The sequence below is a fragment of the Podarcis filfolensis genome, assembly GCF_964270895.1.
Source record: "Podarcis filfolensis genome assembly, chromosome: 14".
NCBI classification, from domain to species: Eukaryota; Metazoa; Chordata; class Lepidosauria; order Squamata; family Lacertidae; genus Podarcis; species Podarcis filfolensis.
The window spans coordinates 16,157,173-16,182,279 of record NC_139616.1 but is presented as its reverse complement, the minus strand read 5'-3'; the positions used below and the strand labels follow the sequence as shown (position 1 = coordinate 16,182,279).

Sequence of the window (25,107 nt, the reverse complement as noted above, 5' to 3'; positions counted from 1 at the left end):
GAATATTTAATGTGATTTGATTGAACTGTTAAAATGGAAAATTTAATAAAAATTATTTTAAAAAAAGAGAGTTTGAGCACCACGTTGGGCAAAAGATTTCTGCATTTCAGGGGTCAAACTGGATGACCCTCGTGGTCCCTTCCAACTGTACAGTTCTATGATTCTTTTACTAGGGTCATATGAAGCTCCTTTAAGCAGAGTCAGACCATTGATCCATGTATCTCAGTGTTGTCTACATAGATTGGCAGTGGCTCTCCAGGGTTCAAAATTGGGATATTTGTAGCCCTATCTGGAGGTGCTCAGGATTGAACCTGGGACCATCTGTGGGCAACGGACATGCTCTACTTGTAATGGTTTGAGAAAGCACAGTTAATATACTGTAGCCTTCAAATGAATTTCCCTCACTCTTCCACCCTAAGGAATGGTCTTTATCCCTTTATCAGTTTCCTGCTCTCAATTGCTACTGATATTTCACAAGGCTCAGTGGGTTGGGATAGGGCATGAGGAAGACCCTTTCAAGCTTCTTAAAATTATTTTGCCAGGAAGTCCCCTCTATCTCCATATGGGTGAGATTGTGGATGGAGTAGACATGAGGGCAGAGGTTGGCCTCTTAACCCGAAATATACTTATCCAAGGAGAAATGGAGGACTCTTGTTATGGACCAAACCACTGCCAGTTTTTCAGCTTTGATACTTTTGGAGGACAAATTAAAGTAAGTGTGTTTTTGGTGGACATTGACCAAACCCAGCCCAGATATTTAGTGACCTGAATCTCCCAGCCCTAAAAAGACAGGCTCCGAAAGTCTTGGTTAACAAAATGAATACAGTATTGTAGGCCTAGTCCTTTATCTACTTTAGGAACCTCCAGATTCCAAAACAAGGGTAGAAACTTAATATCCTCTTGCTCTCCACACCTCTGGCTACTGTTCATTTCCCTGTCAACAAATGCTGTACCACTTGCTGGTCCTGATAATCAGTTTGTGCTTCTTCTTTCTGCCACGGACTCTTTCCTTATGTGTTCTTGTTTGTCTGAATAGATCCAAAAAGGTTTTACCTCTGTCCACATGTCAGGGGTGGAGTTGAAGAACATGGGCCAGCAGGTCCTAGGCAGCTATCCGGTACATTTCCATCTGACGGGAGATGTAGATGAGAGAGGAGGCTACAACCCACCATCTTACCTTGACAATCTGGCCATCCATCACTGCTTCTCGAGATGTGTCGCCATCCATGGAGCCAATGGCCTTTGGGTAGGCAGCTGTTTTCGTGTTTCCTGATTATAGTAACTCGCATGTCCATTTGCATTTGCATAGGGGTTTGGGTACCCCTAAGTTAACGGCAGTTAGCAGTACGCTTGTTGCAGTGGTGGAATGTTTTGGACTAGGGCAGGCATGGCCAAACTTGATCCTCCAGATGTTTTGGGACTACAGTTCCCATCATCCCTGACCACTGGTCCTGTTAGCTAGGGATGATGGGAGTTGTAGTCCCAAAACATCTGGAGGGCCAAGTTTGGCCATGCCTGCACTAGGGGAATGTTGTTGTTCAAGAGAATGCATAACAGGTTGCTGGGAATGTTGTTGTAAGATAGATTGGGCAATCCAATGAGTTTCCACTAGACCAGGGATGTCCAGCTTCCGAGAGACTGCGATCTACTCCCACTAAAAACACTGGCATTGATCTACCCATTGTATTGACCAGAGTTGAAATTGTTGGGCTTTTCTTAGGGAGCCAGAGGGGTCGGGGTTCCACAATCAACCAGGGGCATCCCGCAATTGACCGGTAGATCGCAATCGACCTGTTGGACAACCCTGTGTTGAAGTCCTCCTTTGCACAACATGAAATTTAATAGTGTTAAAAGAATATAATGTCGTATTTGAAAATGGCGCATGTTGCAGTATGTATTCTGTGTGGAAAGTTGAAGGTCAAAATGCAGAAGGATAAATGGAGATGTCTAAATAAGGATAATTCTGTATTGCATATTTGGAAGGTCTTGGAAATATGATATAATACATGGACCACATTGGTGAAGCCAAAGGGTCTTGTTGTCTCAGCAGCCGAGGTCCTCCATAGACACTGCCCAGGCTTGCACCCCAGGGAGGTCACGTTGGTGCTTGCTAGCTAACGCAGAGGTTTGACCACCCCCAGAGGCGCACACCATTGTCTCTCTCTCTCCAGAGATGGATGCCAATAGCATGGCTAAGTCTGCTCTTTCTATCCATCTCAGTTTTCAGTGATGAGATGATTTGGGATGGCTCCAAATAGCTAACTTATATATAGCTCTGCAACACAATAAATGACCTTTGTGCTCTCCAACAATGCGTGTTGATGGCTATTTCATGATGTTCAATCATGGTTAGGTTTTGGCACTCAACCTATCACGCAACATGAGGCAGGAGGAACCTGGCCAAAATGTTTCTCAGACTGTATCACCCAGGCTCACAGCCAGAAGTGTGTGATTGTGTGTGTGTGTGTGTGTGTGTGTGTGTGTGTAGCGTCAAGGAGTATGTAGCAGGAGGGATCGTAAGTCAATGCTAAGCAAAACCTTAATCCAAGTAGTCCCATATGTTTAAAGGTGTGTGTTTCGGGTTAAACCTAAAATGTAAAAAAACACCCCAAAAGTCAAATGCTTCTCCTTCAGTGTGACTTGATACAGATTTTCCATTCCTGTCTTTGAGAGCAATCAGACTGGTGTGTCCAAGGAATAGGACCTTTTTTGGGTTCCTTGGCCCCATGCTCAAGGAATTGTTCCAGCTGAAATGCTTAGCATCTTATCGTTGTGGGCGTTCAAGGAGGCTGTATAAATCAATCTTTTTTTTTACAACTCCCTTCTCTTGAATGAGGATCCTTCATGTTTAAAGAAGATTGGAAAATGTTTATTGAATATATGGGGGGAAATTATGTCTACTTGAAAACGTTGGCAGCATTAAGAGAGATTCAACAGCATAAACAAGTTTTGGTGGATGTAATAACGGAATACTGAGCGGTTTAGTTTATGATACGCAAAATGAACCATGGAAGAAGGGAGGTCATTGACACTGTAAGAATATTTAAATGAATATTCTAAATTGTAAAACAGAAAATTCAATAAAAAGTGTATGTGTGGGTGCAACATCTGTAGAACACTACATTGGCTGTCTCCACACACAGGCTCATGGGTGCCAGGGGTGTTCCGAGGGGGGATGGGGGGCGGCCCTCTCCTGGTGCCATTCCAAAGGGGGGACAACAAAATGCCAATCCCCGATTGGCGGCACCCTCCTGGGCTTGCGCCGCTCACTGCGCACCCCCCGGGAGGTGCGCCCTACCACGCAGGCAGCATGCCACGCTCCCAGGATGCATGCCACACCCCCAGGACACGCACTATGCCCGCTGCAGGCGGCACGCCATGCCCCCTGGGAGGAGCGCCGCTCCGGGTGCCAGAGCAGGTTGCTTCGCCTCCGATGAGTGCAGCCTATTTTTAACAATTGTCCCTCCTTCTTTTGATGTGGGTGGCTTGTTTAGGTGAAAGATACCATCGGCTATGACACTCTGGGACACTGTTTTTTCCTGGAGGACGGGACAGAGCAGCGGAACACGTTTCACCACAACCTGGCTCTCCTTACCAAGGCAGGCACAATCTTGCCGACTGACCGCAACGAGGCCATGTGCCTCGCAATGCGAGATCATGTGCATGGAGGATATGTTCCTGTCCCAAGCACTGATTGCATGTAAGTAAAACTCCAGCTGGGGAGATTGTTGTGTGTCGCCATAGAATGCATGGAACAGTTCTGGTTTTTTTCCTAATGTAAACAAGGTGCTGCGTAAAGGATCAAGCAATTGATTTGTACAACCTGGTAGCTCACTTAAGGGTTTTACAGTCATACCTCGGGATAAATACGCTTCAGGATAAGTATTTTCGGGTTGTGTTCCACGGTGACCCGGAAGTAATGGAGCACGTTACTTCCAGGTTTCGCCGCTTGTGCATGCACACTGTCAAAATAATGTCACGCACATGCACGGAAGCGGCCAAACGCGACTCGCGCATGCACAGACACACAGTTGCATCTTACATTCTGTTCAGGATGCGAACGGGGCTCCAGAGTGGATCCCTTTCACATCCCGAGGTACCACTGTATTTCATCCACACACCTGTCCCATAAAGAGGCAGCGTTTGGATTTTGGGGCATGCAAATGCTGTGTCCGTAAGGGGATTCCTCAAGAACCCTTTCACCAAGACGCAGGGCCACATGGATCTTGCAGCGCTCACAGTGTTTGCTTGCAAAATCGTTTGCAGAGGAAATAATAGAATCATGGAGTTGGAAGGGACCAGGAGAGTGCAGTGCAAGAATCTTTTGCCTATCGCGAGGCTCGAACCACGACCTTAAGATGAAGAGTCTCATGGTCTGCCGACTGAGCCAGTATGCAAAAATGGCATATGTTGGTCAACATGCATGCACTAAAAAAAGTTGCAGATTGGGAGCAATGGATTTAATACTGGAAAAATGGAATGGAAAGAACTGAACAAAGCTCAGCGCCCTTCCAGGAAATAATTCTGCTCCTGGCAACCCCAATCACTCTTTTTATCTCAGTAATATAATTAGGGACAGAGTCGTTTTGTTGTTGTTAGGGTTAAACCTTTGGGAGTCAAGAATCTGTGCCGATTTACTATAAACCACCCAGAAGGTCTACCTTCTGGCACTCCTCTAATGACACATGTCACTTGAGTTTAATGTTTAACCGTTGATTGCATTTTACACTGTCTGCATGTGAGGCAGTGGCACAGCCAGGATGGAGAAGTTATGCAGACATACTGGTACGATATATCTATATCTGGACTTTTGATAAGATAGCACTCTCGAGTGCTCTTCCTCCTCCTGAAGTTTTCCTGGAGAAACTCGTCAGATTGGTGGTGATGACTAAGGAGATTGCTTTGTCACAGATGTTATGGGCAGTCAGCTAGGTTTTGAGCCTGTTCTGCCAGCTGAGATAATGTCTTTATTCAGCAGAGTGATCTGGGAATGAGAAAGTTTGAATAATTAGAGACTGCATAGGTAGCTAGTGCTCAATAGAAGAAGAAGAGTTTGGATTTGATATCCTGCTTTATCACTACCTGAAGGAGTCTCAAAGTGGCTAACAATCTCCTTTCCCTTCCTCCCCCACAACAAACACTCTGTGAGGTGAGTGGGGCTGAGAGACTTCAGAGAAGTGTGACTGGCCCAAGGTCACCCAGCAGCTGCATGTGGAGGAGCAGGGAATCGAACCCAATTCACCAGATTACAAGTCAACCTCTCTTAACCACTACACCACGCTGGCGAAATCAGGATCCGTTCTTGGGGGAATGCATATAATTTCTGGGGCAAATCTCTTTGTTTCCCCCCACTGGCATTAATGATTCAGTTAGAACAGCCTTGTTCTGAAGGAACATCTGCAGATGGTTCCAGGTTTAATCCCCAGCGACGCCAGCAGGGACTGCTTGCCTGAAACCCTGGAATGCAGCTTCTACTCAGAGTCAGCACAACTAAGCTAGGTGGACCCAGTGGTCTGCCTTAGGCTGTGTACACACTCTGCATTTGAAGCACATGACTTTCCCCCAAAGAATTCTGGGAATCCTGTTTCTCCTGTGGAGCTCAGCTTTTCCGCTAACGATTTCTTAGCTGTAATTTACAACTCGGTCCGTAATGAGCTTCTGTGACTTGCCTGACATCACTTAACGCCTTGAACTTCTCATAAAGAATGTCATTTATAGGACTTTGCAGACTTTTAAGGATTCATGGCAGTATTGTGGCCAAGCGCCAGCCACTGCGGTGCTATAACATTTTTTATTTCTTCCCGTTCAGTGACTTAAAATAAATCTCTGTGTTTCCCTCTCCCCAGGGCTGTCAGCTCCTTCTGGATTGCTAACCCAAATAATAATCTCATAGAGAATGCGGCTGCAGGTGCTCAGGTAAGACTGATAAAGGCTGCGTGCTTGCTTGTCTCCAGCCCTGAATCTTAAATCTTGTTCTTTAAACGGGTTCCCTTTTGCCCTCCATGGAATTCTGGGTATTGTGAGTTTTTTTGTGAGGGTTCTAAGAGCTTCTCACAGGCCTGTTGCCAGACATATGGGGTCGTATCCAGTACGCATAATAGACTCATTGAAAGTAATGGATATGGCTAACTTAGGTCTATTTTCAATGGGTCTACTCTGCGTAGGACTTATATTGGATACAGCCCATTGTCATGAATATACCGTATTTTTTGCTCTATAAGACTCACTTTTTCCCTCCTAAAAAGTAAGGGGAAATGTGTGTGTGTCTTATGGAGCGAATGCAAGCTGCGCAGCTATCCCAGAAGCCAGAACCAGCAAGAGGGATTGCTGCTTTCACTGCGCAGCGATCCCTCTTGTTGTTCTGGCTTCTGAGATTCAGAATATATTTTTTCTTGTTTTCCTCCTCCAAAAACTAGGTGCGTCTTGTGGTCTGGTGTGTCTTATAGAGCGAAAAATATGGTAATATAATGCCCTTGCCCCCTGCCAGTGTAAGCTAGCTGCAAAGTTTAATTCAGTAACGTTTGCTCACTCTGGAGATTCTTACGCATCTTCTCCCTGCCCCCATTTTCCAGGACGTTGGAATATGGTATATCTTCCACCGGGTTCCTACTGGACAGTCTGAAGGACAGTATCCAGCCGGGCAGTCTGAACTGACTCCTCTGGGGACGTTTCACAACAACCGAGTCCACTCCAACTTCAAGGCATGTTGCAAATTTCTGTAAATACCAGGGCAAGGATGGTGAACTAAGGCCAAGATTCCATTGTGGGCGACCTTCCAGGGACCGCGTGCCTTGATATGAACATGGTCACAAGAGGATGTGGGTTTTATCTTTGTCTAGCTCAGAATTTAGCAAACTTGGGTCTCTGGCTGTTTTTGGACTACAACTCCCATCATCCTTAGCTAACAGGACCAGCGGTCAGGGATGATGGGAATTGTAGTCCCAAAACAGCTGGAGACCCAAAGCCTGGTATAGCTGGTGCTACTGCCTCTCTTTTCCTTGGGTCAACTGTCTTCCCTTCTTCATTCCCTGCCTTTTTTAAAGGATCCTCTCAGATGTTGCTTTGGACTACAGCTCCCTCATCTCTGCCCATTGGCCATGCCTGCTAGGGCTTATGCAAACTGTAGTCCAGCAACATCTAGAGGTCCACTGGTTTTTCCATCTGTGCTGTAGGGCTTGAGCAGTCAGCGGTAGGCTCAGAAGCAGTTTTATTCCTGCTCTACCCTCATCCCTGTTGGATTTTCTGAAATAGTGGGTGAACTGGAACACAGCCAGCCTTCGTAATTTTCACTTTTCTGAATCTTGCAGTGTGTTTTTTTACAGCCAAGCTGTGTGTACAAAAATGCACATACAGTACCAGAACATGCATAATTCTGCGTATATTGGTGGAGCTAATATTAAAAAATGCTCTGTATTAGGGGAAATGGCTTGCAGATTTGTTCAAACGCCAAACAAAATTGTGCAGAGAAATTGGAATTGAAACGTTGGAGAACTTTAGTAAGGATTTTCTTTTTAATTAAAAATCACAAATTGCTGCAGAAATGTGGAGGCCTGAATTTAAGATAAATGAAAAATGAGGTCGACCAAAGATTGAGAAATTCATTTATCCCTACTCCCTAGATGTGCAGAAGTATGAAAGGTTTTCTAAGTAAGCACTTAAGCTTCTGGGACTGTCAGAATGTTAATGGGACTCCAACTCCCATCAGCCCCAGTCAGCATGAGCAGCAGTCAAGGATGATGGGAGTTGGAGTCCAACAACATCTGACAGGCCACAGGTTCTAGCATGCCCATTGTTTTCTGTGCCAATACCTGCCTATGTTTTATATCTCCGCTCCCTTAGCAAAACGCTCCAGACCTTCCTTACCAAGTATGGTACCCTTTGCTTGTTCAAAAATAATTGAACTCAGATGGTGAACGTTTGTGTGAGTGTGTATAAAATAATTTTCCAGGCTGGCTTGTTTATTGGGAAAGGAGTCAAGACGACGAAAGCCAGTGCTGAAAATCCTCGAGAATATCTGACAGTGGATAACGCCAGGTGTGTAAACAAAATGTCATGCTGCCCTTTGCGGCGCGTTGAGTTTAATTTTATTGCTTTAGGGGGATTTCCAGTCTGTGCGGTGCTTCTGTCTTCGCGTTTTGGGGTGGGCACTCACGTCTACTAACTAGCAAAATGTCTGAAATCTGAGGGGATGTGCAAGCCAGTGTTGCGTTGTGGTGAAGAGTGTCAGGTTATGCCCGGGGAGGCTTTGATTCAAATTTCCACTCCAGCCACAAAACGCTCACTGGGCAAATTTGGGACAATCCCTGTTTCCTCTGCCTTTTCTACCTCACAGGGTTGTTGTGATGATAAAATTGGTTGAGGTGTGTGTCAGCTCCATAGAGACAGATGGGATGGGGCGGGTGGGGGGAAGGAACTGTCCGCAAATGGCTTGTGTGTTGCAATGGTCTGTCTGGTGTGCAGTAAGGAAGTGTGTATCCCCTTGTGGTGGGGCTGAATCTGCTTCTAAGACCCTCCCCCCCATGACAATAAACACTGCTCCTATTGGATTGGTTTAACAATCAGTCCCTCTTCCCAGGGAACTCTGGGAAGGGGAACAGAGGTCTCCTAGCAACTCTCAGCACCCTTAACAAACTACAGCTCCCATAATTCTCTGGGGGAAGCCATAACTGTTTAAAGTGGTATCGTAGTTCTTGAAATGTACTTTGTGAACGTGGCCTAAGCCAATTCTGCGGATAGATTTTACGCAACCATCCACACACAATGCTTTGCAGTGGCATCAGCTCACAGAGGCAGGTGAGGAGAAACTCAGTGGCGCTGCGCAAAATGCCGTGGCTAGGCTGTTGGTGGGGACAGGCTGTAGCCAGCACATAACTTTGATGCTCGAAAACATGTACTGGCTCCCTGCATGCTGCCATGCCGGGTGCAAGGTTCTTGTATTAATTTGCAAGGCCCTTAACAACTTGGGCCCAGCATGCCCCAGGGACTGCGAAAATTCCTTATATCTTTGGCTGATCATGGAGGACTTGAGGGTGGAGAGTCACAAGCTATGGGGGATCACAAGTAACCAGGCAATCTGTATTTGGGCTCCATTTAATGAAACTCCCTTCATTAAACATATAGACCCTCATCTCTCGTTGTCTACTGAAAACTTTTTTTAAAAAATAAAAAATTCCAACAGGCATTTTTTGCTGAATTTTGATTTTATAATTTTAACTGACTTTTATTTTCTCCGCATTGAGTTTTGGTTTTTTTTTTTGCTCAGGGTTGAATATAATTAAGGGGTGTGTAAATTGTCAAAACAACAATATGCACGTCTGAAGTAGCCCAGGCTTTGGAGCATTTGGAGAATCTCAGATACTTGGCGTTTGGTCTGGGATCAGGGAAGAGAGAAGAGTTGGGAAGCTAAGTTACGTGAAGGGGTTTCTGGGACCACTTCCAAAACGATGAACTATCTCAATCCCTCGGGGCGTAGAGCCCAGAGGTTTCTTTCTACTGTACTATTCCAACACTTGCTATTTTTAGCCATGCAAGTACCATATGCAGTAACATAAGCTCAGTTTGCATTGTTGAACGCGTTCCAACGTACGTTTTTATGTGGCCAAAATTGCTGGAAGACTGGAGCTTTGTTTCAGTTCAAGTATTTTGGGAGCATGGATGGTGGTTTTTGATTGATGCTTCCCCCTCATGTCTCTGATTTCCCATTCTTCTGGGCTCTTGGTGAACTGACTCGATTCTTTGCCCTAGATTCCGTCCGCATCAAGATGCCGACCCTGCGAAGCCAAGGGTTCCCGCTGTCATTGATGGCCTTGTTGCTTTCAAAAATAACGACCATGGCGCCTGGGCTCGGGGAGGAGACATTGTCTTCCGCAACTGTGGGTAGGTGTCTTCAGAACACCAGGCTTGTTACTTTCCGCTGCGTTAAAATTAAGTTACTCGGCCTCTTCGATCTGTGAAACTGGCACTGTTACCTGGTCCCTGCAATCCTCATCCCGCAGTTTTGACTAATTTATCTTTTCCCTACACTCTGAAATTAGATCAATTTTGCTGCACTCTTTTCGGCACCTGTTTAAAATATTTTTATTTAAGCAAGCCTATCCAGACACTAAGGGACACGGGTGGTGCTGTGGGTTAAACCACAGAGCCTAGGACTTGCCGATCAGAAGGTCGGCGGTTCGAATCCCCGCGATGGAGTGAGCTCGGTCCCTGCTGCTGCCAACCTAGCAGTTCGAAAGCATGTCAAAGTGCAAGTAGATAAACAGGTACCGCTCAGGCGGGAAGGTAAACGGCGTTTCTTTGCGCTGCTCTGGTCCCCCAGAAGCGGCTTAGTCATCCTGGCCACATGACCCGGAAGCTTTTATGCCGGCTCCCTCGGCCAATAAAGTGAGATGAGAGCTGCAACCCCAGAGTCGGTCACGACTGGACCTAATGGTCAGGGGTCCCTTTACCTTTACCTTTATCCAGACACTTGGATTTTATGATGCATTTTAGTCTTTTTTTGATTCCTAAATTTAATTATTTTAAAAATATTTTTACAGTGGCACCTTGGTTGTCAAATTTAATCCATTCCGGGAGTCCGTTCGACTCCTGAAACCGTTCGAAAACCAAGCTGCAGCTTCTGATTGGCTGCAGGAGCTTCCTGCACTCAAATGGAAGCCGCATAGGATATTTGGCTTCCAAAAAACATTCGCAAACCGGAACACTCAGTTCTGGGTTTGCAGCGTTCAGGAGCCAATTTGTTCGACAGCTAAGCTGTTCGACAACCAGAGTATCACTGTGCCTGTTTTTAACTGGTTTTATTGATAATTTAAATATTTCTTGTAAACCAATTATGGGTTTTGTGACAATCTAGCGGTATATGAAATTTGTCAAATAAATAAAATGAAGGATGTCGTTTTGCGTTTTCAATAGCTTGTGCACTGCTGTGGAGACGATTGCGCCCTGAAGGGTGTTCTATGAACCTGTAAATAAATAAATGACTCTGTAAGGGTTTTTTGTGGGGGGGGGGGAGGGGGGAGAAAGCAGCATTTTGCATTCCCTCGAACTTACCTTTTCAGTATGTTTTCTCCACTTCCTAGCTTTGCAGACAATGGGATCGGACTCACTTTAGCCAGGTAAGTTGTCCTTTCTTAATAGAGGCATATTTGTAAGGAACCAGTGCTGTCTAGTAATAGGTGGTAGAGGGTCTCTTACTGCAAGGGGGGTGGGCTGTGGCTCTTCAGATGTTGTGGACCACAGCTCCCATCAGCCCCATCAACTGGCCATGCTGGCGTGGATTGATGGGAGTCCTCCAACATCTGGAGGACCAGAGGTTCTGCCTGTATCTTGCCATAGCTAATAGCCATTGATGGATCTACCCTGTGAACTGTGTAGACTTTTCAAAACAAACAAACCCCTTCATATATTACACACCGAGCAAACAAATCTCTTGGTCAGCCCAGAATTTATTTCCTTTTAGTTTCATTGGATGCCCCACCATTTCACAGAGGAGGGAAAAACTTCCTTTTATCAGCTGCCACCTTTTGTAAGTCTCTCTTCTCTAAGCTGATGCTAATGACCCCTCTCTCTGGCTGCCTTGAGACACTGGAGTGTTGCTACTGGTTGGAGTAAGCCATGGATGGGAAACTTGTGGCTCTGCAGATGTTTTGGGTTCCAACTCCTGTCAGATGCAGGTGGCGCAGCCAGTGGTCAGCAGTGATGGGAGAGGCATGGAGCAATATCTGGACAGGCCACAGATTCCTCCTGCTCTGTGGCTGATGATACTGGGCTAGATGCAAGACAACTCTGAGCTGGTTTAAGGCAGTTTTCTGTATCCCTGCAAATGAAAAAGCATATACAGTGGTACCTCGGGTTAAGTACTTAATCCATTCCAGAGGTCCGTTCTTAACCTGAAACTGTTCTCAACCTGAAGCACCACTTTAGCTAATGGGGCCTCCTGCTGCTGCTGCGCCGCCGGAGCATGATTTCTGTTCTCATCCTGAAACAAAGTACTTAACCCGAGATACTATTTCTGGGTTTGCAGAGTCTGTAACCTGAAGCGTATGTAACCTGAAGCGTATGTAACCCGAGGTACCACTGTAAGCTGCTTCATACTAGTTGAGACCATTGTTCTACCCAGCTCAGTATTGCCTACACTGACTGACAGTGGCTCTCTGGTGTGTCAGGCAGGAGATTTTTCCCAGCCCTACCTGGAGATGCCGGGAGATTGAACCAGGATCCTTCAGGATACGAAACAGATGCTCTGCTACCGAACTACAGTGGTACCTCAGTTTACATACGCTTCAGGTTACATATGCTTCAGGTTACATACTCCGCTAACCCGGAAATAGTGCTTCAGGTTAAGAACTTTGCTTCAGGATAAGAACAGAAATCGGGCTCCGGCGGCGGTGCGGCAGCAGCAGGAGGCCCCATTAGCTAAAGTAGTGCTTCAGGTTAAGAACAGTTTCAGGTTAAGAACAGACCTCCGGAACGAATTAAGTACTTAACCTGAGGTACCACTGTACACCCCTTCCCCTAAATGATTTAGCTTTTTTTCAAGAGAGAAGGTTTTTCAGGGTCTTGGATCATTTCGGTCAGTGTTTCCCAAACTTGGACTTGTTTTTGGACTACAGCTCCCATCATCCATAGCTGGCAAGACCAGTGGTCAGGGATGATGGGAATTGTAGTCTGGGGGGGGGGGAGAGCTGGACATCCAAGTTTGGGAAACCCCAATTTAGGTTGTCCCTTTCCTGTTACCTATTTTCAAGACAGCTACACCTGTGCTGGCAGAATATTTTTGGGCTGCGCTAATACTTGCCATCTGATTTTTGTGTGTTTCTTTGTCCGTGTTCATCTAATTATAGCGATGGAACTTTCCCCATCGACGAAGGCTGCAGCCTAGAAGTGACTCATTCCATCTTTGTTGGCGAGAGCAACAATGTTGGCTCCCAGGGAGGACAAAACAGCTACTGGGGGAAAGGAGCTGGCGGAGAATATAGGACACTGCCCCGAAACAAGTAGGTTATTCACGGATCGTGTCTTCCTTTGGAGGTGAATTGGCATGTGATTTGGTACATAAGTTTTTCCAGAAAAGGGACTAATGCACTTTATAAAATTATAATGATTATAATGATGAGGAGACTGTTGGTGGGTGATGGCCCTGGGGGCTGCAACACCTGCACCATTCCTATTGGTGGAGGTTGGAGAAACATCTGGCAGTGGGGTAGTGGGAATCAAGGGATGCTGTAGCTTAGGGGTAGAGCATCTACTTTGCAAAAAAACCAAACCATAAACCAAAATTTAAAACACCACAGTCACTGAAGTAGGGCAGGGTAACCCTGGGCCCCACCCCCTGGGCCAGATGGAAAGGGCCTTCCAGGGAGTGGTTAACACAATGTGAGGAACATTAAAGTACAATAAAGCAATATTTGGTTTATTAACGACATTAGTACATCAGCCAGGTGAGGGGGCATGGCTCTGGCCAAATGCACATTTTTAGTTTGCACCAAAACTCAGAACTGCATCTGAGAGGGAAGGGGATTCCCGAATTGGGGTGCTACTATTGAGAATGCTCTCTCGTGAGTTGCCATGTACCATATTCTCAGAGGACTGTGGCATCATGAGGGCATCCATTGATCTTTGAATTCCAGGCAGGTGTATAAGGGAAAGGGGGTTTTTTCTGGCACCTGGGTTGTCCAGAGTACATTGTCAGGCAGAGGTGCCAGACCAAAAGGTAGTCATTGACTTACCTGCTACTGTTTTCTCTCAAGATTCTATCACCTCAGTTTCTTGTGTGAAGAGATGTTTGTTTAAAAACATTGTCATGTAAAAATTGTGCCCCATACCAGAACAGAACACCTCCGGGGAGGAAAGAGACCCTGTCTCACTGGTCATCTTCTCTGAGGCAATTAGTTTTAACATGGGGTGCTTTAAGATATTTGACTTTCTCTTTCAGATCTGAGGGGGTATGGTCTTGTGAGAATATTTGAATTAGTCAGAACTGGGGAAAGATTATAGATGGATTGTCCTCTAAACAGTTTAGCCCTCCAACTGTGCCGCATGTGGACATTGGAGCTTAGAGTTCAACAAGTGGGACTCTGCAACAAGAGTTATAGATTTAAAGTGCTGTGATGCCGCTTCAAGTAGTCATGGCTTCCCCTGAAGAATTCTGGGAGATGTAGTTTGTTAAGGGTGTTGAGAGTTGTTAGGAGACCTCTCTCCCCCTCCCTAAACTACAATTCCCAGAGTTCCCTGTGAAGAGGGATTGATGAAACTACTATGAGAGCAGAACAGTGGACTCTGAGCAACTCACAACGCCCTTAACAAACCACAGTTCCCAGTGCAGATGGGGCGCATTTGAGTGGTGGGGGTGTCTGGGTTGATAGGGTGTGAAAAGCTGCAGAGGACCACGGCTCAATAAATTGCAATAGTCTTTTGTCATGGAAAAGAAAGATAGATAGTCATAGATAAAATTTGTACAATACGCTAACTGTAGTTGGGGGAATTAAGTTGGCATGTATTCAGGAAGTGGAACGAGGAAGGCGGGAACTTGCCAAAAGAGAAGGAGAGAGGATCTCCAAGATGTGTACGTGTGTATGTGCTAATGGAGCAGAACAAGGGAGGGAAGAGTTGTAAAAGTCAAACTGAACTGAAAGCAAGAATAACAAGCTAATAAACAAAGCTGTGAACAGATGCACAATCGCTGAGTAGAAACAAGAAGGAAATGTAGAAAACAGAGTTTTGAGAGCATTGCCGAAGCGTATTATACTGGACCGGTTTGCCCGTAACACTAAGGCAGACCACAGCTTGGTGCAAATGAGGAAACTTGTAGGCTCTTAGGGAAGGAGATCACTGCTGCTCTGATCCTCCTCAGACATCTTGGTTCTGTGCTGAGCTAAACCATGGTTTGACTTGGTATGTCATTGGGACCCTCTTTCCAAACAAAGCAGAAGTTTTAAACCATAAGACGAATCTTGGTTCCAACTTTTGGTTTGGAGAAATCTAAACCACGAGCCTGGGTTTGAATAGCATGTTAAGACAAACCATAGCTTAGCTCAGTGCACTCTAAGCCACGGTTTGGCTGACGTGCAAATGAGGTTGTGTGTGCTTAAAAAGGGCATTTCAGAATGCTGAACCACCTTTCATTTTTGTAACTTTCATAGGACGTTTCCGATCCGTGGCTTCCAGATATACGACGGTCCTGTCCGGCTGACGAAATGCACTTTTAGAAAGTTTACCCCTACTGTGGACAGGCACTCGAGCGCCATTGGCTTTTTCATGAAGAACGCCTGGCAGATAAGTCCCCAGAACAATGCCTCGCTGGTCAGGATGGAGAGAAGCGTAAGTCAGGGGAGATGTTAACTGGGCCCATCTTCTTTTTGTGTGGGTTTGGCAATAGGGAATGTGCCTCTGCTTGATTCTCCTGTGTGCATTTTATTTACCGTATTTTTCGCTCGATAACACGCACCTGACCATAACACGCACATCGTTTTTAGAGGAGGAAAACAAGGGAAAAAACATTCTGAATGAAACAGTGGATGTATCATTTTTGTGCTTCATGCTGTGGCCACAGACATGTGATCTGATGGTGAATTTGGGGTGACCCAATGCAAAAATCCTGAGAATCCCTGTGGATCCATGCTTTGTAACCACGTTTTTGCACCATTGCAGCCCCAGGCAACAGTGGGTGTGTGATTTGGGGGGGGCAGGCTGTAGCCATGGACATGCTATGTGATCTGATGGTGAATTTGGGGTGACCCAATGCAAAGATCCTGAGGATCCATGTGGATCCATGCTTTTTAACCACATTTTTGCACCATTGCAGCCCCAGGCAACAGTGCGTGTGTGATTTTTGGGGGGCAGGCTGTAGCCATGGACATGCTATGTGATCTGATGGTGAATTTGGGGTGACCCAATGCAAAGATCCTGAGGATCCATGTGGATCCATGCTTTTTAACCACATTTTAAGTGGGGAAGGAAGGAAAAATACAGAATGGACAAGGAGCACGAGAGGGGTGTGCAGAGAAGCAGCTGGCTAAGAATGCAGGAGAGGGGTATAACGGGAGGGAGGAAAGGAAGGCAAAAGTTTTCCCTCACCTACCCACCCAAGCCAGCCAGCTCTCTCTCTCTCTCTCTCTCTCTCTCTCTCTCCCTCCTGCATGTTTTCAGCAGCACCGGAGCACAGAGACGACACTCTGCTTTCCCCTCTGCTTGCCTGGAGGGGAGGGGCTTTCCCTGCTCTTTGTTCCGTTTGAGCAAACACAGCAAGGAAACAGAGGAGGGTGGGCAGTAAGACCCTGAGGCAGAATGCAGGAAAGCAGCCACTTCCTCTTTTCAGGTTTCCCTTCTCCGAGACGTGCGATTTGATTTTTGCCTGATTTTTTTGCCATTTGGCTCCAGGGACCACACATTCGCTCAATAACACGCACAGACATTTCCCCTTCCTTTTTAGGAGAAAAAATCTGCGTGTTATAGAGGGAAAAATACGGTATTTAAACAATTTATGGGGCTTCTTCTCACTTCCAAAGGAATCTCTGAGCCGTTTGCCATCTATTTTTAACAGTCAAATCGGCCTAGCGAGAGAGAGGCTGAAAGACCCCACAGTCCAGTCATTTAAACTTCCCCTGGGCGTGGTGCCAAGGGCCGCAATTGGCCTTTTGGTCCTGAACCCAGGGGAATGCCCACTAATTCCTGCAGCCATTGGCCCATTTGGCGGCAGGAAATCGATCTGGCCTGTGATAAGCCAGTTCACAAGGGAGGCCAGGGGCCCGCCTGCAAAGCCGTCCGCCCAATAAGGAGGCGAACGCACATCACAAAACATCAAATGCTGCAGCCGATAATCAAATACATATACCAGAATAATTAAAATTATTTATAGCTCGCTCATCGTGGTTAACACAATGTGAGGAACATTAAAGTACAATAAATCAATATTTGGTTTAAGTACAAATTACCGTCAGATCAAGCACTTTATTAACTACATTAGTATACATCAGCCAGGTGAGGGGGCATGGCTCTGGCCAAATGCACATTTTTAGCTTGCGCCAAAACTCCATTAGTGTTGTATCAAAACTCAGAACCACACCTGAGAGGGAATGCCATTCCAGAATTGGGGTGCTACTATTAAGAATGCTCTCTTGGGAGTTGCCATATACCATATTCTCAGAGGACTGTGGCATCATGAGGGCATCCATAGATTTTGAATTCCAGGCAGGTGTGTAAGGGAGAGGTGGTCTTTCTGGCACCTGGGTTGTCCAGAGTACATTGTCAGGCAGAGGTTCCCCGGATTATGTTGGACTACAACTCCCGTCATTCCCAGACAACTTAGCCCAGTGGTCAGGCATGATATAAGTTGTCATGCAACATCCACAGTTGAGGAACATTGGTGAGGACAACACTGAGCTAGAGGCACCACTGGTTTGACTTGTTGTAAGATTCCTGCATAGCATTTAGGTGCCTGACTAATGTTCCTAGTGCATGGTCAGCACTGATTATTAGGGTTCCTAATTTTTGTGTGCAAAATTTAGGTGTGTCTGCTGCTTGCATCCTTGTGGTGAAGGGAAGTTCTTTTGGCCTCCTGCCTTTCAGTGAATCACACACTTTGCAACTTGTTTAAACGTTGCCCGTTGAAGGTCAGACGGAGGGTGAGGAATTCATTCGGTTGCGCCCTCCCGCAACCACGTGGAGCTTGATAGCTGTGCAGAGCAAGTGCAAGAGGCTCTACTCTTGCAGGCCGCTTCTTGAAGATCACAAACATTGCTTGAGTTGACTTGGACCAGAACTTCCCTTCACCACAAGGATGGCTCACTCTTCCTCATGCTCTCCTCTAGACATCTGGAGAAACTGAATGTGTCGGGGTGGAATCATGTTTTGCGTTTCCTTGCTCAGCTTCATTTTATGTTGCTTGGTGGGGGCATAGAAGCACAGGGTATAGAAGAAGCAATGTAGATGCAGGGTTCTGTAGATACAGCAGAAGGTTTTAGCATCCACAGCTTTTCCAACAAAGATGTGTGAGGAACCCTGTCTGGAACTGGGAAGAGTCACTGCCAGGCAAGACTAGGGATGGAGAACTTGTGGTTTTCGGGATGTTGTTGGTCTACAACTCCCATTATCCCGTGATTATTGGCCATACTGGCTAGCGCTGATGGGAGTTAGAGTCTAACAGCATCTAGATGGGCATAAACTCCTCATCCAATGGGGCTTGGGCTACAGATACCCGGGTTCAAGTTTCTCCTTTGCTGCAAAGCTCACCGGGTAGCCTTTGGCCAAGTTGGTGCTTTCTCAGCTTAAATCGGCTTGCATGGTGGTTGCGAGGATCAAATCGGATATCCTATTGTGTCTTTTGGAGCTCCTTGGTACCCTAAAGTGGGAAACTGTCAAGCAAACAGTGCAAGACTGCCATGTTTTGTCCTTTACATAACTTCTTTGTCTTTTAAAATAGCATTGGGGAATGAGTGGCCCTTTGAATGTTGCTTGATCACAACCCCCACCATCCCTAAGAATTGGCCACGCTGGCTGGGGGTGACCAATACTGAAATCCATCAACATCTGGGCTCCCTGGTCCCCCAAACCTGCTTTAAGAGCTATACAGTGGTACCTCTGGTTACAAACTTAATTCGTTCCGGAGGTCCGTTCTTAACCTGAAACTGTTCTTAACTAGAGGTGTGCTTTCGCTAACGGGGCCTCTTGCTGCCGCTGCGCTGCCGGCACACAATTTCTGTTCTCATCCTGGGGCAGAGTTCTCAACTTGAGGTAACTCTTCCAGGTTAGCGGAGTTTGTAACCTGAGGCGTTTGTAACTCGAGGTACCACTGCATAGCAGGTGGAAATTCATCAGATGCATTCTTTCCAGTGCAGAGATACAGTGATGGGAAGGCCACACTTGTTGAATTTTCTGCCTGCTATGCAGTTGATAAATCACAGAGCCCTCATGGGGGGGTCCTGTCATTTCCACCATGGAAATCTTGCCACATAAGCACTGAATAGCTATTTTAGTAGCCTGAAATGCAATAGAGTTCCTGCAGTAATAATGACTCTCTGTTCTTATCTGTCTTTCTCCAAAGGTTGGGCTCAGAGTGTTCTTGGGCAGGGCAGGCCAGTGGTTTGGAGACAATAATAATGATGGTGATAAGGTCTCGATTTTCCATGATTTGGATGGTTCAGTGACAGGCTACCCAGGCACCTTTGTGGGCAGGTCAGACAACTATCTGATTCGTCACCCGGGCTGCCTTATCGTCCCAAGGTGGAACGGAATGATTTGCGCTGGAAAATATGCACAGGTAAGGCTGGACCATTGATGCTTATGCAGAGATGTTCTCAGTGGGATGATAGAACGCGGGTGGCGATGTGAGTTAAACCACAGAGCCTAGGACTTGCTGATCAGAAGGTCGGCGGTTTGAATCCCTGTGACGGGGTGAGCTCCCATTGCTCGGTCCCTGCTCCTGCCAACCTAGCAGTTTGTAACCACATCAAAGTGCAAGTAGATAAATAGGTACTGCTCCGGCGGGAAGGTAAACGGCGTTTCCGTGTGTTGCTCTGGTTCGCCATGCTGGCTTAGTCATGCTGGCCACATGACCCAAAAGCTGTATGCCGGCTCCCTCGGCCAATAAAGCGAGATGAGCGCCACAACCCCAGAGTCGGCCACGACTGGACCTAATGGTCAGGGGTCCCTTTACCTTTACCTTAAGGCTGGACCATTGATGCTTATGCAGAGATGTTCTCAGTGGGATGATAGAAGGAAGCTTTGGTGTTGCTGAAGGGATGAATGAATTAAGGAAGGAAGGAAGGAAGGAAGGAAGGAAATGGAGAGAGGCTGGCATGAACAGAGGCTGGGGAGTCCCAGAGAGAAAAGCTAGCTGGTAAGAGAGGGGCCTCTGTGGAGATGTGTGAGAGAAAATGAATGGGTGATGGATGGATGAAGAGAGAATGAAGAACAGAGAGAAAATGAATATATCTGCCTACAGCCCTGTCCAACTTTTCCTTTTCTCAATTCTTCACTTCTTACACATTTTTGCATGGCTCTGCTGGTTAGCATTAGAAGAGCGTTTGGAAAGCAGGAGTGTCGAAAGCTGCCAAAAACAGGGCGGGGGAGAGTTGTTGTTGTTGTGTGTTGTCTCTCAGAGCCTCAGATATATGATTAACATTCTCCAGGACTTTCTCATTAGCAAGGAGAATTCCTGGCTGCACGAGGGAATTTAAAACATGACATTGGGCTGCAGATCCAGCTAGCATCTGCTTAATATCCTTCCCTGAATAATTTACAGGGCAGTTTTCCCCTTGGCATGCAGTGCTGGGATAATCTGTCAATAGGAATAGTTTATTGTCCCCAAAAGTCAATTTAGCTGAGATATATATATATATATGTATGTATGTTCTGGCCATCCTCATTGGCCTGAGGCCACCCTACATCTTCGTCTATGTAGTTTCATTTTTGGATTAAAGTAGTTTCATTTTTTACATTTTACCTGCCATAGCTGAACCATTTTGATTGGGAACATAGTCAATGCATGATTAAGGGTCAAGCTGCAGGTTACAATACATTAGGCAGGCTTCCTCAACCTTGGCCCTCCAGATGTTTTGAGACTACAATTCCCATCATCCCTGCCCACTGGCCCTGCTAGCTAGGGATCATGGGAGTTGTAGGACAAAAACATCTGGAGGGCCGAGGTTGAGGAAGCCTAACATTAGGGATGAGGAGCCTGTGTCCCTCCAGATTAGCCACGCTGATGAGGAGTGATGGAGCCCAATAACATCTGGAGGACCACAGGTGTCCTCACCCCAGATAAATGAATATATATGAAAGAAGAAGAAGAAAACTCTCATGGGTGCTAATGGGAGCTTTCTAACACTAGTTGCACCGCCAGGGTTTGTTTTTTTCTAGAACCACAGCTGGGGAGGGAAGAGTTAACCCTCACCTCTCTTTGTTCTGCAATTTCATTGACATTTGGACTTCTCCACTCTTATTATTTATTCTTTTAAGAAATAATTTGAACCACAGTTGTGCATGAGAAGGAGACGAAGAAGTCTGTGACCCATGTATCCAATTTTGCTTGAGTAGCAATCCCTTTGAGCAACCTAATTCAGGGGTAGGGGGGAAGCATTTAATTGTTGTTGGTAGACAGTTGCGAGCCAGAAGCCTTTAATGATCTACTGCAAAGGAGCCAGACCCAGACCCATTTTCTGTCCCCAACCCCCACCCCAGCTTTCATGAATCTGCCAGGAGCAATGTAAGAGCTGCCACTATGCATCTTAATTACCATTTGAAACCATTTCCTAAGAAGAGGGGTTGAAGGTTAAACCACTCGGGGAATTGTAGCTCTGTGAGGGGAATAGGGGTCTTCTCCAAGCAGCCTTAACAAACTACAGTTCCCAAGATTCTGTGGCAGAATCCATGACTGTTTAAAGTATTACAGTGCTGCACTAAATGTAAAGTGTGGATAGGCCCTGATTTTGGATGCTTCTTGTATCCCATCCTCTGTGTCTGTTTTGCCCTGTGTACCTGGCAAAAGAATCCATCGGGACTGCTTGCTGTGTAAAATATGGGGGGGCAGGTAACCCCCACCCCACATAATTGATCACAAGACATGGTGCACAAATACTGCTTGAATGGCAATGCCCAACAACTTTGCTGTGGCCCAGCCCCCTCAAATATGTTATTTGGGGGCCGAAGGGACCTTGGTCCCTAGGAATTGGTTCCCATGGTATCCAACGTGGTGAAACAGACATCAGCATTCAGTATATGTGGCACTGTACATAAGGGACACACAGAGTTTGATGTCTATGTTGGAAACCTGTTATGTGCAAGCTTGTCCCCGTATTTACACTGATGAGTAGCAATCTCGTGGACAGGGATGATGATGATATTTTAATGTATTGCCTCCTTCACTCTACTAAGATCCCAGGGTGGGTTACAAATATTTAAAATGCAATATTAAGAAGTTTTTTTAAAAAAAATTTAAAATGCAATTAGAAAAAAACAGAGTGGGTCCTGAAAATATACATCTCAGGCATGAAAAGGCTAGGTTGAGTGCTGCATTTTGGCAATTCCCATCCCAACCTGAGGATAGGAATGTGGGGGAAATTTGATTCAGGTGACATTTAAAAAGAAGTTGCACTTTTCAAAACAATACGTAAATCAGAACAAACCCATCATTTGAAATGCACACCTCTGTGGATGTTGCAATGCAGTTTTTGAGCCAAATAATGCATACAAAAACACACACACACACAAAAACCAACCCTATACACTAGGATAAAGTGTGCAAAAGAATGCATATATTAGGAAGAATAACGTTCAAAAATGCATTATATTTGGAGAAATAGCTTTTCATAAATATGTACACCACGTCAAACTGCATAAAAAACATCAGTTTTGGAAGCCATTCGCACAAAAATGCTGATGAATTTTCATGAACTGAAAATTGCAAACCAATGTGGAAATGTGGAGAAATGAACTTATGATTGTAAAAAATGAGAAACTGAAATTGACATATCCGCCCATCCTTACTGGAGTATGCCTAGGCTTGAGTTCCTTCTGTGTGCAAAACATGTTCCATACCAGTGAGCCACAGCTCCACCCTCCACATGGGCAATGGCTCTGCATCTAGCTACTTGGTGCTGCATAAAAATTCTGAACTGTAAACAAGATAAGCTCTCCCCCCCTTTTTTTCTTTCTCGCTCTTCTTTTTCTGGTCTATTTTTATAAGCGCATTATGGCACTCCATGCAGTGAGACCCTTTTTCCGTCCTAAGAACTTTCCTTGGCTGTGTAAGGCAAGAACAAACAGTCATTTTCTCTGGGACCTGTCCCTTCTTTACTAGAGTTTCCCATCCAATCAGCATCTAAGCTGTGGGGAATTTAGTTCAGGACTTGCCTGGACTGAAGGGAAGGCATAAGAATTTGGCACGAGCGCAGGGAGAGGTATTTGCTTTGAAACGGAGCACAAATTTTAGCTTTCAAAATGCCATCAACTTTCAGGAGCTAAAGGCAGCATCCGTCTTGCTTAGACAGACTGGTGTTGTGTGCACGCTCTGAATTTTTGCTCCGAAAGGCATAAAAAGGACTAGTTCCAATCACGGAGGACTGTGAAACCCTTTGCTTCACTTTGATCTTTGGAAACTCCATGACCAAATCTGCTTTTCTTTCCCCTCCTGTTTTTGGATTCAGGAGACAAGACCCTGTATTCATTTGGCGGTACAGACAGGTGAAATCGCCTTTTAGTAAATGTGTGTTTTGATCATTTTTATGCTGATTCTTGAGTTTGGTCCAAACGTACATGTATGTTCTGTGTGCACATGTATTAAGGATGGAGGGGGAGGGAGGTTTTCAACCTTTTTGAGTCCACGGCTCCCTTGACCAACCACATTCTTTCTGCGGCACCCCTGTGGGGCTCAGGAGCCCAGTTATGTCTCCCTTGCCCGCAGAGCTGGCAGCCTCTCACCCTTTTTCGAACAGCCTCCCTTGTGGAAGGTTCCCTCAGCCTCCTCTCCTCTCCTTGGGAATCCTAGAGAGCCAGGGTGGTGTAGTGGTTAAGAGCGGTAGACTCGTAATCTGGCGAACCGGGTTCGCGTCTCTGCTCCTCCACATGCAGCTGCTGGGTGACCTTGGGCTAGTCACACTTCTCTGAAGTCTCTCAGCCCCACTCACCTCACAGAGTGTTTGTTGTGGGGGAAGGAAGGGAAAGAAGATTGTTAGCGGCTTTGAGACTCCTTGAGGGGAGTGAAAGGCGGGATATCAAGTCCAAACTCCTCCTCCTCCTCTTCTTCTTCTTCCTTTGGGCAGCTGCTGCTGCCACCCCTGGTCTCTGAGCTGCTCACCCACTCCCCACTCCCCAAAGAGAAGTGCTTCCCAGACGCACCATTCACCTGCGGAGCTTATAGCCAAGGCTGCTGCAATAAACAGCTGCGCAAGCCTTTGGGAGGCAGAGACATGAGAGGGCAGAGGAGGAAGGAAGAAAGGAAAGAAGGACAGAGACCATTGTTGCCCACAGCGCCTCTGACCACCATTCAAGGCACCCCAGGGTGCCACGGCACACTGGTTGAAAACCACTGCTGTACACTATGAATAACATACGATAAACATAAGAAGAGCCTGGTGGATCAGGTCACATTCAAGCACAAGAGCCTTCTCCCCTCCTGTGGTTTCTAGCAACTGGTATTCAGAAGCCATGGAGGCAGAGCATAGCTATCAAGGCTAGCCTAATCTTATTTATTTATTTTTAAAAATATGCTTTTTCTTAGTTTTTCATTTCACATAAACAAACAAAATACAATAATGTTCCACAATCACCTATCCACTTTCTTTCTCAATGCCCTACTGAGCACTGACTTCCCTCCCTCCCTTCAGCAGGTTTTCTTACTTCAATCCCCTTTCCACAGTTCCTTAATAATATCCAGTCCACGTCATAAGATTTATTTCAGTCCTGCTAACGTCTTCACGTTTCTACAGTTATTACTTATATAATCCACAAATTTACTCCAATCTCTTTGGAACTTTGTTTCCTCCTGGTTACCGATCCTGTAGGTCAATTTTGCTAGTTCCGCACAATCCACCAGAATTTGTCTAATCCTTTTTAAAGCCTCTCCTTATCACGAGCATTATTTTATATTCCTGCCCTATTTTGTGGTGTTTTGTTTCTTTTCCTATTTTATTTCACCGTTACCAATCATTAGCTATATCTTGTCGGTTGTGTTAGCTTATAGTGTGAGTTTCATTCAGAATCTTTGGGCCAAAAAGGTGGGATAACCTCTCCCACCTCCCCAACCGTCCTCCATCAATAAGAAATCTCCCTGTTGTCATCTAGTAGTCCTATATTAAAAGCGTTGGCAGAAGGCCAGAAAATGTGCAGGTCAATAAAATTCTGTAGGCCGACTCTAAGTAAACTTTAGCTGAATACTACCCTACATTTTTAAACCAGGTATTTTTTTTGGGGGGGGTGTCATTGGTCACCAGCCTGCAGTCAGGTTATCTTTGCATTCACCTGCATGCTACCATTTCTTAATCATAGTTGCATTACAAGAAAGGACTTGTCAGTCATTCCAAACTACATAGTAAAAGAATGAATATGCAGGACTCCATGTTGACTGCTTAGCTATAGGAAAGTGAGAAATGGTCTTGATTATAATCCTTGAAATTG

At 45.8% G+C, this 25,107-nt stretch overlaps 2 protein-coding genes across 6 annotated transcripts in view; both read left to right on the top strand.

Moving 5' to 3' along the window:
- CEMIP (cell migration inducing hyaluronidase 1) overlaps window positions 1-25,107 on the top strand; it is a 173,929-nt gene that overhangs the window by 10,149 nt on the left and 138,673 nt on the right. The window lies entirely within an intron of this gene.
- The window catches only part of LOC310749379 (cell surface hyaluronidase CEMIP2-like), a 98,819-nt gene that overhangs the window by 31,803 nt on the left and 41,909 nt on the right, over window positions 1-25,107 (top strand). For all 3 annotated transcript variants that reach the window (XR_014541592.1, XM_083586171.1, XM_083586172.1), the window contains 11 exons: window positions 543-712; window positions 1,037-1,246; window positions 3,495-3,700; window positions 5,847-5,916; window positions 6,573-6,701; window positions 7,949-8,034; window positions 9,745-9,876; window positions 11,076-11,111; window positions 12,840-12,992; window positions 15,138-15,315; window positions 19,037-19,252. Coding sequence is in view for 2 of the 3 variants with exons in the window: in XM_083586171.1 (XP_083442297.1) it covers window positions 543-712; window positions 1,037-1,246; window positions 3,495-3,700; window positions 5,847-5,916; window positions 6,573-6,701; window positions 7,949-8,034; window positions 9,745-9,876; window positions 11,076-11,111; window positions 12,840-12,992; window positions 15,138-15,315; window positions 19,037-19,252 (1,586 nt within the window). In the remaining variant the exon portion in view is untranslated. The remainder of the gene's footprint in view (window positions 1-542; window positions 713-1,036; window positions 1,247-3,494; window positions 3,701-5,846; window positions 5,917-6,572; window positions 6,702-7,948; window positions 8,035-9,744; window positions 9,877-11,075; window positions 11,112-12,839; window positions 12,993-15,137; window positions 15,316-19,036; window positions 19,253-25,107) is intronic.